Below are 13,787 nucleotides of genomic sequence, written 5' to 3'. Positions count from 1 at the left end.
ACCACTCTGCAGTGTTCATAAAATGTGACTGTCATACCTCAGATTGGACAGGGAGGAGGACTAATGGAGTCAGTCTTGACATCTTGGAAAAAAAAGTGTACATTTAATGTAGTTGTTTAGTCTGTTAACTTGATGGGAAATGTCCCTGTTTGTAATAATATTACAATATTGGTGAAGCAAACGAAACATGCTGACAGGGATCGTGAAGAGGGCAGGACAAATAAAAGACTGCTAACAGAGGCAAAGAGGTGAGCTTTACAACACAGGCTGTAAAAAGGAAAGCCAAGACGCATGCACACACATTCGACAAGTTCACCCCTCCCTCCCTCCCCCCTCAACGTTGTGGTTTTCTTTACTTTATGAACAATTTTGTGTTCATTTTATGTTTGCGCTGCCGTCTTGGCCAGGTCACTCCTGAAAAAGAGGTTTTAAATCTCAATGATTTTTTTTTACCTGGTTAAATAAAGGAAAACAAATAATATATATGTATATCTACATAAATATATGTAGATATACATATATGTCACGTGATTTCTGAGAAGAAGCCTGTGCCTTCAAATAAGCACTCAAGCAGCAGGAGGAGGAGGGATAAAGAGGAGTGGGCTGTGCCTCTGTAGCCACGCCCATCTCCGCTCTCCATCCTCACACCACCACTGCATTCTCTCCTGATGATCCTCCACATGCAGAGCAATGGCTGAAGGCAGGTGAGTAATAAGAATAATTCATTTAATGCTACATTTTGAACTGAAGACGAATTTGAATTTTGCTGTCAATGGATGCACTTATAAGGGGGCAGTTTAAAAAGCAGCCGGGGTTCATAGCAGACAAAAAAACAAAAACAAATTAAAGGCATTGTTGATTATATGGCATAATTAACGTTTTTAATTTTTTAATAGAACATTGTGAATACATGTATGGCGAGATTGTTTATAAATAAACTATTGTCACCTGTTTGTCTAAAAATAATTATATATTTAAAAGATGAAAATGATGAGCCCCCTTTTGTTATTGTTAATGAATCACACGAAAGAAGACCGTTAAAGGCAATACTCAAAACACAACACAAAGACAGAATTGTAAGAAAGTTCAAAATTCCAAAAACTATTACAAATTGTCGAAAAACCAGCAGAAAATAAATGAAAAGTTAAAGATTTAAAGTTTTAAAATAGGTCAAAGGAGTAAAAATAAATAAAATGATTGAAAGCTTATGAAGGTAAGTGAAGTCAAAAAATGTAAGTGAATAAATAGGATTAGGTTTAAAAAATATACCAACAAAAGGAATATAAGATAATTAAATGATAAAAAAAATAATAATTTCTTAACTCAGTCTGAGGGCACAGTGCAATAACTCCAATGCCCACCAGAGGGCTATGTCTCCCTGTTCAGATGGCAACGGAATAAACTATTGTAGGTACGAAAGTGGAAAAAATGAATTTGTTATTAACATGTTATTATTTTTGTCTTGCAGGAATAAAATACTCAGGATTTTTTCAATGGTCTACCGTCCCGACAGGTATAAACTCATTTATCTATGCATGTGACGTCTGTGTTCATCAATCTCATATGATTCCCCTCCTATAGTATTTTGCTGTAGACTGAAAACATTTGGGTTTGACATCAAAAGATGAATATGAGACAAAAGATTAACGTTTCAGCTTTTACTTCCAGGTATTTACATTTGGATCTAATACACAACATAGAAGATTGCACCTTTTGTTTGAACCCACCCATTTCTCATGTGGAAAGATGCTCTCACAATGCATGGGTTTCCCTTCTTCTCCTATTAAATCCATCAGACCATACACCAAGAGGCTAAACGCTGCCCTCCACAGTTCGAAGTCCTGAATCACAGTTCTCCTGGCCCTCAAAATCTGTTGATTTAAGCTGTAAATCAGCCAAAACCTCCCAAAAATCTAGTATATTTATACATATCTGATGTAAAACAAACATATTATAAATATATTTTGTTTAAACGGAGTTGTATAAGTAATAGTAGAATTTATTGTTTTTTTTCTGTTGTACCAGTTAATTAGTTTTGTGATTAAGTGAATATTTCATGTAATACTGGAATAAAGGTGATGTCCCGGATCAGATCACTGTCTCGTCTACCTGAAAGCCCCACCCACTGGGTCCAATGACAGACGGGGAACCATACAGACTACTTTGCGTTTCATTCCCAGAAAACACTACACAAACAGAAATACTTTAACATTATGATGGAGTGTTATTTACTCAGTTAATCTGTCTATTCAGTTTCTACACATGAACTCTTTCACACTTACAGGGCTGTGGAGCTGCAGTATCGCCACCAGTTGAGGCAAGTAGCCCAAGATGTGATCAGACCACTGATGAAAGGGCTCCGTTCCTTCAACCATGTCTCAGAGATGCTCCTGTGCTTTGAACCAGGCGTCATCCTCAATTCCAGAAGCCAGCATTTTTATGCCATCAGACAGCAGATTGAGAAGATGAATCAGCAGTTGCAGGAGTCCCAGTCCATCGCAAACACTGAGCGCCGACGCATAGACGGAGAGACCGAGCATCTCACTGCAGAGCTGAGTCGTTTAGCAAATCAGAAAAGCCAGACAATGAGCCGGTTAAATGACTTGAAAATTACACTCAAGTCACACAGATCCAATCTAGAGAGTTACCGTGAAAGTCTGAAGGTGGAGAAAAGAAACCTGCAGTCAGCAAAAGACACCAGAGAGAACATGAGAAGAAGGAGAGATGCGGCAGAGAGAGACGCATTAATTGGTGCAAGTTTATTTATTATCCCAATTGCAGGGTGGATTGCAGGTAAGTGAACACAGCTCTAAATGTTGGGTTATTTTAAGGCAGTTCACACTGTCAACATTGATTAATCTGTGTTGTCTGTTTTCAGGGGGTATTATTATTGGTGTTTCCGCTGCGGAGTGGAATGAGGCCAATGACGCTGTTGACAGAGCTACTGAGGAGGTGGACAGGTGTAAATCACAGGTGGACGACTACTCTGATAAAGTGACAGAGTACAGTTCCAGGATCGACCAAGCCGAGTGTGACATCGATAAGGCCGACAGACAGATAAGCGAGACGGAGGACAAACTGCGGTCTGTGTCTGTGAAGCGAGAGTTTGTTGCTGATGTTCAGGAGAAAATTAGACATGCTGTCCATCAGCTGGGACAGCTGTGTGTGGTGGGGAGTGTGGCAGAGGTGCAGACCAAATGCACGATTGTACTGGAGCCTGTGATTCAGGTATTTGAGGAGATGACAACAGCACTGAGTCGCATCACTGGAGATGAGCTGCTGCACACAGAGGGCATCCATTCCTTGATGTGTGACATGAAAATAAACCAGAGAAAACTCAAGCAGCTTGTTGACTCTAAAAGGAGTTTAGGTTATGACGATTACTACTAATTTCAATTAGAGCTGCAACTAACGATTATTTTCTCGATTATTCAATTCATCGTTTGGTCCATTAAATATCAGAGAACCTTAAAAAATTGATCGTTGTTCGTCAGACCTGGAAATGATGTTCACAAATGCCTTGTTTTGTCCTTTTTTTTTAAACTAATTTCTTTGTTATTCAGAGCAAAGAAATAAAGAAAACATGCACATTTAGGAAGCTTAAACAATCGGAAATCTTGTTTTAATCATGAAAAAAAAGCTTCAAACCTATTACCAAAATAGTTGCCGAGTAATTTAAGAATCGATTAATTGTTTCAGCTCTAATTACAATCATTTCAAATCACCAGAACCCCAAAATAGAAACACATCGCTCCAGTCAATTCCTCGCCCTCACTTACTCCCCATCGGCTGATTTTGAAATGTTATTTTACTAATTAACACTTTAAATAGTCTTGGTTCGTACCTGCTGTTTTCAATGTTCACTAATTTTAAATGTGGCCATATAACTATTAAACGGCTTTGTTTTACTTCTCGTTAAGCACCTTGTTTTAAGCTGACTGAATTTAATGTATCAAGCATTTCTGTAGTTAAGACAAATGCGTAATGTTAATTATTATACATACATCAGTCCTCTAATGCTGTTTGTTGTTAATCTTGCATAAGTGCTCGTTTTTCTGAATTACTGAGATGTTTCCTGCAAAAAAAATACACCATTTTTCTGTATAAATGAAATCATATTTTATATCAAAATAAAACATTTGGGACATTACATATCTGGTTGCACAGGGGTGTGGTGAGTGGAAAGCTTCAAAAATTCTTTCATTTTAGATCTGAACTGTTATTTGTAGTGTAGATGTCATAGGCGAGATGACCTTTTATTTTATTACAATTTTTTTAAAAGCACAATAAAAAAAGATTGATTTCCACCGTTTTTCAGTTGTATGTGTACTTACGGTTTTAGCATCAGTGGACTGAAAGGCAATGAGCTCTTTACAATCACATTCCGTTTGAGACAGTGTGACGTTGTCCTGAACAATGCACTGTAACAATACCACAAATCGAGCCAAACACCGACTCGTTACAGTGTCGCTCACCCTGTGTCCCCACACGTGTGTATAAATGTGTGTGATTGAGCCAATCAATATTAAAAATGCTCAGAGTAGATCAGGACAATGTCTATTTAAAAGAACTTATGAGTAACGTAAAGCCTAGACGTGCAGCAACATATCTGTAGAACAGTGGGCACACTGTGCTAAATGGTTGTCCAAATAAGCAATCTAAACTAGATAAAGGATACATTGACAAAACACAGTAGGCCTGGACGAACAAGACGTATGACGGAGACTCATGATAACATGTATCGTGTGAGGCCTCCCCCTCGTAGCTCCCGCAGACGCTGGCAGTGTCGAAGCATGTTCAAAATCCCCTGAAACTGTTTGTCCACCCTCATCTGTGTGAATTCCCGAATGTCATCCTCCACCACAAAATACTGACCTGCAAGACATTGGAGCACAACTTTGAGACAAGTGCTATGTTAGTTTGGACGCACTTTCGTCCATCTCACAGAGCCAATTATGAATTCTCACGTTCTACCTGAACACAGAAGTCCAAAGTAGAGCTGGCATCAGGGAAACACTTTGAGGAAATAAACAGCTCTCAGTGATCAAGAGTGTTTGTTCACTTTTCTCTCTTTTTTTTACCGTATTGCTTAAAATCCTCTTCACACCCCGATTGTAACCAATTAAACACATCGTCACAGAAGCAACAGCAGGTGTTGGTCACAAATGAAAGACAGCTTTTGAAAAAGCTACTGCCAAGAAAAAGGCTGATGGAGCAACCAGAGTGAACATCGATGCTGCGTTTGAACAGTGGCAACAACTGAAAGACCAGGTGGCTCTGTTCCTATCTAATACAGGTAGGTTACATTTAGGTCTTTGTGATCCTTTGAGAGAATTTGTTGTTTGGTCAGTATCCAAAAAACCCAGAAAAGTACCCAAAGTTACCGATGCTGTGCAGTGCTCGTAAATTTGTGTTTGTTGCGTGTTTCTGTGCTCTGGAGGCGTAGCTTCGGGGGGAAGTCTGAAGGACTTTTGAATTCAAAATGTAGCCTGCTCACAACAGTTTTTCCCGGGATCTACAACTCTACTGTTAATGCATTCAGGAGTCAGAATTCCATAGAGAGGTTGTTCTCTTTGCTTTTTAGGGTATGCTGTTTGTCGGTGAATAAATGCCCTCCATTTCATAAAACAAATAAGAATAGAGAACAAATTAAATAATGAATGACTGAATAAATCTTTACCCTAGGTCAGTGGCTATCAAACATTTTATACCACAGTAACACCATTACCACCACCGTTAAAATACAGTGGTGTAAATAGGCCGAGCAAAGTCAGCTCCAGACTTTTCACAGGAGGCAGGTTTATTCCCAATAAGATCAGTTTCTCTCTCTTCATCCTCCACTTCCTCACATATACTTCACACACTAGTATAGTGAAATTAGAGATATAAGGTGACTTAGTATTATTTGTTGGGTTATTCGTAGAACAGTACCAGAAGAGGGGGCTTGCGTAGAACTGGTGGTATGAGAACCATGGTCCTAGGGGATATAATTTTCAATCTTACCAATATGATAAACAAATGTGGAAAATACTGATAGTCTTGTATTAATCTGTGGACCCGGATAACATTTTTCAGATGATAATACATTGAGGTATGAACATGGACAGTACACTGAATGTTCAATAAACTGTATACTATAATTAAAAATGCACAAATCACAATCAGAGACAGCTGCTGTCACGGTACCTTTTGTATCTTTCGTCTCCTGGTCCTTGAAGCGCTGGTGCAGCTTGCGTGCATGATTGTTCAGAGTTTTCGCTGACTGATGAAGGATCTTGTATTTGGCCGTTACAGCTGTGTTAAGGCTCTGCACTGCAGCATTGAGTTTGTCATAGGATACACGTCCTCTCATGTACCTGAGTGACGCACACACAGACAGAACAGGTACGTTAAACTCAGCCTCTGGACATTGCTGTTGTGAACAGGTCTCACCCAGACAGAGGTGAGTTGCTGGCACTTCTAGAGGACTAGAGGTCTGGAAGGAGCATCCATGGAGAACGTCAGGAGTGACTTCTGTGGACATTTGTGTTCACACATACAGCCACTCTGGACAACCTCCGTCAATTGTAAATGTAAATGTTGAGCACACAAGTTTACAATTTTTAACTAAGGTGCCTGAGGGATGCACTCCTGTCAAGTTCATCTTTACTAAGTATGAACATATATGTTCCTACCCCCTTCCTTCAAGACAATATATGATCAGAACTGCATTTCCCTCAGAGCAGATTTGTTGCTCTAATGCATGAGTGGGGGAAAAAAAAAAGACTGTCTCTGACGGAGGTTCAGAGTGAACAAAGACCAATTTGACCTACTTCTTTCTTTGGCTCAAGTAACAAAGAGCTAGAGATAGATTTCTTAATATTGATGCAATGAGAACTAGCTGTAACGAGAAGTGGGCGATATATATATATTGTCTGCGATAGCATCTTAATTTGTGTTTTAATGATGTGCAAATTGAGTAAACGAGTAGGTAAACAAGTTTTCAAAAGTCGAGGAAACAGACTCACAAGCGCTTTCCCCACCGCTGAGGGCAGCTGGAGAAAACATGGAGATGCCAGCCCCCACATCTGTGTCTGTGTACTGGGACTGAAAATTGGGTATTGTGTTTATATTAATGACTAATGATTATTATATTTTTTTTATTCCCTTACAATTTGAGTTTCAAGACTTTCAATGTGCAAAAGCGCATAATTATGTTCTCGAATGTCTTGTTTTGTCCACAAACTTTCTTTATCACGTGGTGCAAAGAAACCAGAAAACATTCACATTAAAGAAGCTGGAAAAATTAGAAAGCCTGTTTTGATTATAAAAAAACAAAAAACAAAAAAACGCTCAAAACTATTCATCAATTATCAAAATAGTTGACGGTTAATAATTGATTACTCGAATAATTATTGCAGGTAAAATAGCATATGTCAGCAAAAAAGACAATGTTCTCCAGTGTTTATGTTTTTTTGTCCCACTCCTCCGTAACCCTCACAGGTATGCGTGGTGAGAAAGTCCTTAAAATGGATGAAAACATATTGTTGTCTTGGTACTGTCATTTGTAACACTCTCATACTCCTTCTTTGTCTTATCCACACTTACTGAGGGATGCTGTCAAACTCTGGCATAGTGATGAACTCCATTTCTCTGACGTAGTTCTTGCCGGACTTTTTGACATTTTCTGGTTGGCCAAGTTGAACAGCTGCTCCGTCGTTGTTGTTCAATACAGGTTTGCCACTGAGAGGTGGAAGAAGGGACATTACATAAATTATGTCACATCATGATTCAATGTCTCCATAGTCCAAAAAAAGAAATGTTAAACATCGGAGTTCTGATGCAATAGCCCTCTCGCAACTATTACATCATTGTCTTATAACAAGTTGTTATAAGTGGAAATGTACTACTCGATTCTCATTATTTGCATAATATTGACTGTAAATGGTAAAAATTGAATATTTATCTTTATTTATTACTTTTTTCTCCCCAAAATGTTTTATTTGACCAATGCTCTGTTTAACGTGAAATAAATCTCTACTCGCACTGATGTGGTGAGGGTAATGGTTGAGTTAGTTGCAAAGCCCAACCCCAAATCACTGCTGAGGGAACATTCAAAACCAAATGACTAGTAACCTGGAGGAGGAGGAGGATCCATGTATCAATCGTTCATTTGTTTTTCAAAATAAAATGAACAAGGCAATTAGAGTCGGCAGACTTCACCCTATTCACAAAACAAGCCTCTGGCGCCCTCTCTTTGTCATGTTGGCAAGTGCAAGCAAGTGTGGAAGCACAGACACACAGAGCCACCAAATACAATACTTCACTCCCACTCCATGGGGTGAAGTATAAATCAAAAACAACTAATAATAACTTGTTTTTTCCAATTTCTAATATTGCACTCAAATGAAAAAAACTAAACAAACAGATGACGAGCGTTTACCGTTTCATCCAGTTTTGATTTTTCCATCTAATGCAAGTTGCGTAACCAGAAAGTGACCTGTCTGCAAATCAAAAAACTACTGACATTTGTCCGCTTTCCACTGGAAGTAAGAAGGTAACTCTGAAACCAGTACGTTGTGTTCACTTTGATAGAACTTTATTTTGAAAACCGGATAAAGGACTGCTTGGTTTGAGTAGAATTGACGTGAAAGAGAGAGGGAGAACATCGGCTCACTTCACATTTGGGAGCGGCTGATGGCCATTTAATGTGATTGATCGCTGAAGTTCAAATCTGTGAATATCTTTCCAACTTATGACGGATGATATTTTCTCTGTGGTCATGTCTTTTGGTTTCACAGTGACCCTCCCGTGTGAAGCTCCCCTGTCACAGGTCACTTTCACGTAACTCAACATTTGGGTCATGTAACTTGTGTTGGATGGAAAAATCCAAACTGGAAGAAACAGGAAACGTTTGTTTTTTTATTTATTTTTTATTTGAGCACAATTTTGGAAATAGGAAAAAAACAGTCACTAATTGTTTTTTTCGTTTTATTTTGAAAAAATAATGAACAAATGATACATGATTGAGGAATTTTGTTTTTTAAAAACAGTGATACCACAAATCTAAAATAAAAACACCTATGGGCACATCACCCAACTCCATGGTTCACCAGGTTCATCCCAGAAAATGGGTATTAATGAACCTATGTGTAACATGCAAACAAGACTCGAGACATGAGACTTAGATAGGGGTAGATTTTACCAGATGAGCCTTTTGTGAATTGGCTAAATGTAGAATTTTGTGACTTTAACGGTAAAACAACTTTGTAAGCACTGTATAAATAAAATGTACTGTGTATTAATGAGCGTGTGCCTGCATGGCTCCTGTGTGTTCCATGTGCAGGGACTGCAGCAATATGCATAAAATGGATGAGTGTCTGTGACATTCAAAACATACAATTGCAATGTTTGAACAAGGGATTTGTTTTTACATTCAACATTAGAGATGAGGATTCACTCATCACAGACCTGCCACAGAGCTCTCTCTCTCTAATTCAAATTCAACATATCACTCACTGCTAAGACAGAAATACAACAAATGGTGTCCTTACTTTGCTGGGCCTTTCTTCACAGGCATGTGTGCAGGCATGTTGTCCTTCAAGTGATCGACATTCTCCGCATCCTTCTGGAATGACTGCTCAAGTTCCTGAAACACAAATATCATTCATATTCTGTGCTCCATCATGCCTCTTCTTTAAATCATTGAGTTGTTCAGTTTCGCATGTTTGCTCTTTGGATTCAGCATATTTTATATGAAATAAATACAGTCTCTGTGGTTGGTTAACCACATTTACTACATTAATTTTAGTTTTAAGCAGCTGCATGTAGAGATGGTATCATTAACTGGCACTCACTTGGAACTGCTTCCTCACTGGCCAGTAACCAACCCATAATGATGAAGAGGCTGCTGGTGTCAGGCGATTAAGTTTAACAGCCAACTTCAAAAAGCAGCGACTTGTCTATAAAAGGCAGCATCTTTGGTGCAGCCTCCCAGCTACAACAATAATGACAAATTTCATTATTATTATCATTAGGCATGGGACGATTGCACTAACCCTGAGATTAACGATATTATTGCGATGACTGAAAAAAAAAAAGGCTTTTAATATAATATTAAGGTGCAGCCTTCTGTCTGTACTTGCTGGTCAGACATGGCAGGTAGGATTTTTTTTTTTCCCTGAAAAATAATTTATTAAGATCATAAATGATGAATGAATAAGTCATGATGAAAGATGCAGCTCCCATAGGCACATTATTCACAAGCAGCAAGTTGGGACAGGATTTTCAAGTCATTCACGTGAAAAATTTATGATTCACGATTAACACGATAACAGAAATATAGCATGATTAACTTGTGCTTTTAATCCCGATAAGAGATAATATCGAATACTGTCCAATCATCAAGTAGTACTGGAATCAGTATCGGTATCAATAAAATCCTAACAATACCCATCCTTGGCAGAATAGCAGTTTATTTTACATCTGCATCAATCCAATCAAACACTACTCAAACTGCTGGATTTTCTAGTCTCTGATAAGTTATGCAAGTTGCAACCAATTGTCCCTGATCACCATGTGTGAAACAGTCAAAGATCTGATTTAAGAGGCTGTTTTGTTATAGATAATTGAGCAAGCAAAAGTAGAAAGATGAAATTGCAGCCTTCGCTATTTGACGTGTATCTGTGACAACTAATGAGAGAACAGGACAAGCTGATGAGTACAACTGCGATATACCAGAAAGAAGAGTAGAAAGAAGCAAAAAGAGAAGTATGACATCAAGAAACACGGTATAGATCATGGACAGCACCGATACTATAAGTGGTCAAATTGTAGATATGAAAAATGAAGACAGGTTTTATGACTGAGCTCCTCCTTTCCCATCACTCATGTAAGGCGAACTCAACACGACTGCAGGACTCCAGGTCAAAAAAAATAGCATATGGTATAGTACAGGATGAGATTCTACGACTCTGAAAGTCATGGAGTGGGAACGTGACTTGCGCTGCACAAACAGCAGGCCTCCGTTTACCTTCAGATGCTTCAGCTGCTCCCTCTGTCGGTCAACACATTTTTCTAACTCCTCCAAAAGTCTCTGCAGTGAGAAGAGTTCTTGTCCAAGTTTCCTAATTTTATTGTGGGGCAATGCTGAATGTGGAGAGAAGAAAAAAAAAGTCCTCATTACTCGTCTGAAACATTACGTATGTATCCGTAGCACTGCATTTAAATGGTTCATCTCTGAATTAACAAGCAGATATTTCTGTGTTATAATTTTTTTAATTGTAATTTTGCTTCCTAACCTCCGGGAACATGTTAGCCCCCTCTATTATTACTTCTTTTCATGTGCAGCACTTTGAGTACTTGGCTTTAAATAAACATTGATTGAATGACACACAGTTGCCGACTGCACAATCTAGAATGAATAGAAAAAGGTTCATTCCATGTGTTGTTAATTCTTAATTGTTTTGTCTGTCTCTTTGTTTGCCGACAACATTGCACTGATTTTTATTTCTACACCAGCTTACGTCTACAATATTGTAAGAACATGTTCTTACACCAACACTTGTACCGTTCACTGTTAGACAGCCTTTTCTGTTTGGAAGCTGAAGACTTTATTTTCTCTGCAATGACTACTAGTCAGTTCCTCATACAAACACATAAAAAAACCTGGACTACCTTTATGCTTGTCCAGCAAATAAATTTAACATACACAGTACAAATCACAGTGTCCTACCCACAACTGACAGATCCAACATGCGTTGTAAGGATGATATCCTGTCATGAATGTGGTGGCTGATATCCTCCAGCTCACTCATCTTCCTAAACAAGAACACAGTCACTTCAGTTAAACTGTTACATTGTACATGGACAAAATTACTTGAGGAACATATGACTTGCTGATACTGATAAGTGCAGCATCTAATGTCCGTTGTGACTCTATTTTTAGTGTATAGTCACCTGACTGTATGCTCTGTTGTTCTAATGAGCCATATCTATATCAGGAGAAGGGTCAATTGTACAGAGGCTGCCATTTTATAGCACGCAATAGACAAACTAACCATCATTTCAATTGTAATGTTAAATGATGATGGTGAGGGAACTTCAATAATTACACACTGTACTAGAGCTGCAACAAATGATTATTTTCATAATCGATGAATTTGTGAATTATTTTCTTGATTAATCGTTTGGTACATAAAATAACAGAAAACCTTAAAAAATGTTTTGTCCACAAACCAAAAGAATTCACTTTTATGATTTCTTTGTTATCTAAAGCAAAGTAATGAAGAAAATATTCACATTTAAGAAGCTTAAACAATTGGAAATCTTGCTTTAATCATGACAAAAGCTTCAAACCGATTATCAAAATAGTTGATAGATTAATCGATTAATTGTTTCAGTTCTACACTGTACCTTTAACTGCTCCTGCACCCTTCCAATTTTACCTAATGTCAGGGGTCTGTAACCTCAAGAATCAGAAGAGCCATTTTTTTTAACCCCTCGTCCAAATATAATTAATCTGGAGCCAAAAAACCTATTTGACCCATACAATGAAGATAACGTCATGTATTAAGTTAAAAGAACTATAGTTTGTTGCATTTATGAAACTTAAGAACTACAAAAATAGAAACTATTGACATGTTATAGTTGTTTTGACCTGTTAACAAAGGGAAACAGAAAATAAACACTGTTGGCACGAGTAGGCCTACTTTTAAATAAAACACAGACCTATTTGTGTCCTTCCATTATTTGTGGAAAAAAAGAAAAAAGTGACTAAAGTGATTAAAAACTGCTGGCATAAGTAGACTATGTCAATCCGAATGACTATTTCTTCAAACGCACGTGACTTAATTGCAGTGTTGCGAATGTCTCTCCATATTTCAAACCCACGTTTTATTCAATATCACATTTGACGTACAGCAGACATAAGATGTGACGCTTTTTTTTACTAGCCTATATAGCCTACAGTATAGAGATGTTAAAACACTTTCATTCCTCGGCTTCGTCTCTAAATAAGAGGTGTTTACTTTGAAAGACATTTTTTTTCTTTCGAAGCTACAGGGAGCCACTGCAGAGGAGCGGAAGAGTACGATATATCGATTATCGTCAACAGAGCAGATGTAAAAATGGCAGGTTGTCATGATCATTTGTGAAAGGTGTTGTAGTTGAGCCAAGTACGTCCGTATTAACGCCAACTCACGTAACCGTTCATCACCGAGAACACCACGTCTTTATCAGACAGTCAAACAACGGCACACGGGTTGTTAATATATGAAAAAACCAACATAAAATGTCTATAGAACTTACTCAACGTTAAGACTGACCGACACTGGCCTCCTCCCGGTTTAATCTGAGTTTAAAAACTCTTCTTCTTCTCTTCCGGCAGACTAACGGCAGACTCACCACGGTTTGGTGAACTGCTGCCACCCAGTGGTGCGTTTCTTTAGATCATTTCTCCATATCCTTCTTCTTTTTCGAAGTTTTCTGTACGTTGGCAAACAACGTTTTGGTGCATTACCGCCACCATCTGGTAAGGAGTGTAGATCAAATCACTACTGCTTAAAATACTACTACTAATAAAAAACAAACAAACGAACAAACAATAATAATAACCATATCTAATTATTGATATTACACATTCTTCTTTCCTGCTTCTTCCTGTGTACCTAACCTCTCCCACTTTCCTTTGGATTTTGAAAAAAACTTTTTTTTAATTTAATGATGCTATTCATTTCTGTTTTGCTTATTTTAACTGCCAAATCGATGTCTGAGCTGCAAGATTGTGAGTTTATGGAAGACCCAATGTC

The 13,787-nt window shown here is 38.1% G+C and overlaps 3 protein-coding genes across 7 annotated transcripts in view; 1 reads left to right on the top strand and 2 right to left on the bottom strand.

Annotated features, from left to right (window-relative positions):
- Window positions 1–13,787, bottom strand: part of LOC122776381 (receptor-type tyrosine-protein phosphatase zeta-like) — a 940,026-nt gene that overhangs the window by 287,971 nt on the left and 638,268 nt on the right. The gene's annotated exons all lie outside the window — the stretch shown is intronic.
- Window positions 653–3,555, top strand: LOC122776415. Its single transcript, XM_044036943.1, has 4 exons — window positions 653–704; window positions 1,469–1,513; window positions 2,285–2,793; window positions 2,879–3,555. Exons 1-4 carry the CDS (start codon window positions 691–693, stop codon window positions 3,388–3,390), a joined length of 1,080 nt encoding a protein of 359 aa, XP_043892878.1. The 5' UTR covers window positions 653–690; the 3' UTR covers window positions 3,391–3,555.
- Window positions 4,095–13,349, bottom strand: ska1 (spindle and kinetochore associated complex subunit 1). Of its 2 annotated transcripts, none has more exons than XM_044036959.1 (7): window positions 13,288–13,349; window positions 11,714–11,799; window positions 11,012–11,127; window positions 9,534–9,628; window positions 7,588–7,722; window positions 6,187–6,356; window positions 4,095–4,875 (listed from the first exon to the last, which is right to left on the bottom strand). In XM_044036959.1, exons 2-7 carry the CDS (start codon window positions 11,793–11,795, stop codon window positions 4,727–4,729), a joined length of 747 nt encoding a protein of 248 aa, XP_043892894.1. In that variant the 5' UTR covers window positions 11,796–11,799; window positions 13,288–13,349; the 3' UTR covers window positions 4,095–4,726. The 2 variants fall into 2 exon arrangements, with proteins under 2 accessions (XP_043892894.1, XP_043892895.1); XM_044036960.1 differs by having other exon boundaries at window positions 11,714–11,795; window positions 13,288–13,333.

This window comes from Solea senegalensis, linkage group LG10 (genome assembly GCF_019176455.1).
Source record: "Solea senegalensis isolate Sse05_10M linkage group LG10, IFAPA_SoseM_1, whole genome shotgun sequence".
Classification (NCBI taxonomy): Eukaryota; Metazoa; Chordata; class Actinopteri; order Pleuronectiformes; family Soleidae; genus Solea; species Solea senegalensis.
This window is presented reverse-complemented; position numbering and strand designations above follow the sequence as displayed.

Bases quoted from the DNA above. Each gene is read 5' to 3' on its own strand.
- LOC122776415 (XM_044036943.1), top strand. The intron at 1,514-2,284 runs GTATAAACTCAT...TCACACTTACAG, and splicing joins ATGGTCTACCGTCCCGACAG to GGCTGTGGAGCTGCAGTATC. The intron at 2,794-2,878 runs GTAAGTGAACAC...GTCTGTTTTCAG, and splicing joins AATTGCAGGGTGGATTGCAG to GGGGTATTATTATTGGTGTT.
- ska1 (XM_044036959.1), bottom strand. From the start codon at position 11,795: ATGAGTGAGCTGGAGGATATCAGCCACCACATTCATGACAGGATATCA. The intron at 11,128-11,713 runs GTAGGACACTGT...CTCCACATTCAG, and splicing joins GTTGGATCTGTCAGTTGTGG to CATTGCCCCACAATAAAATT. The intron at 9,629-11,011 runs GTAAACGGAGGC...TTTGTGTTTCAG, and splicing joins AGCAGCTGAAGCATCTGAAG to GAACTTGAGCAGTCATTCCA.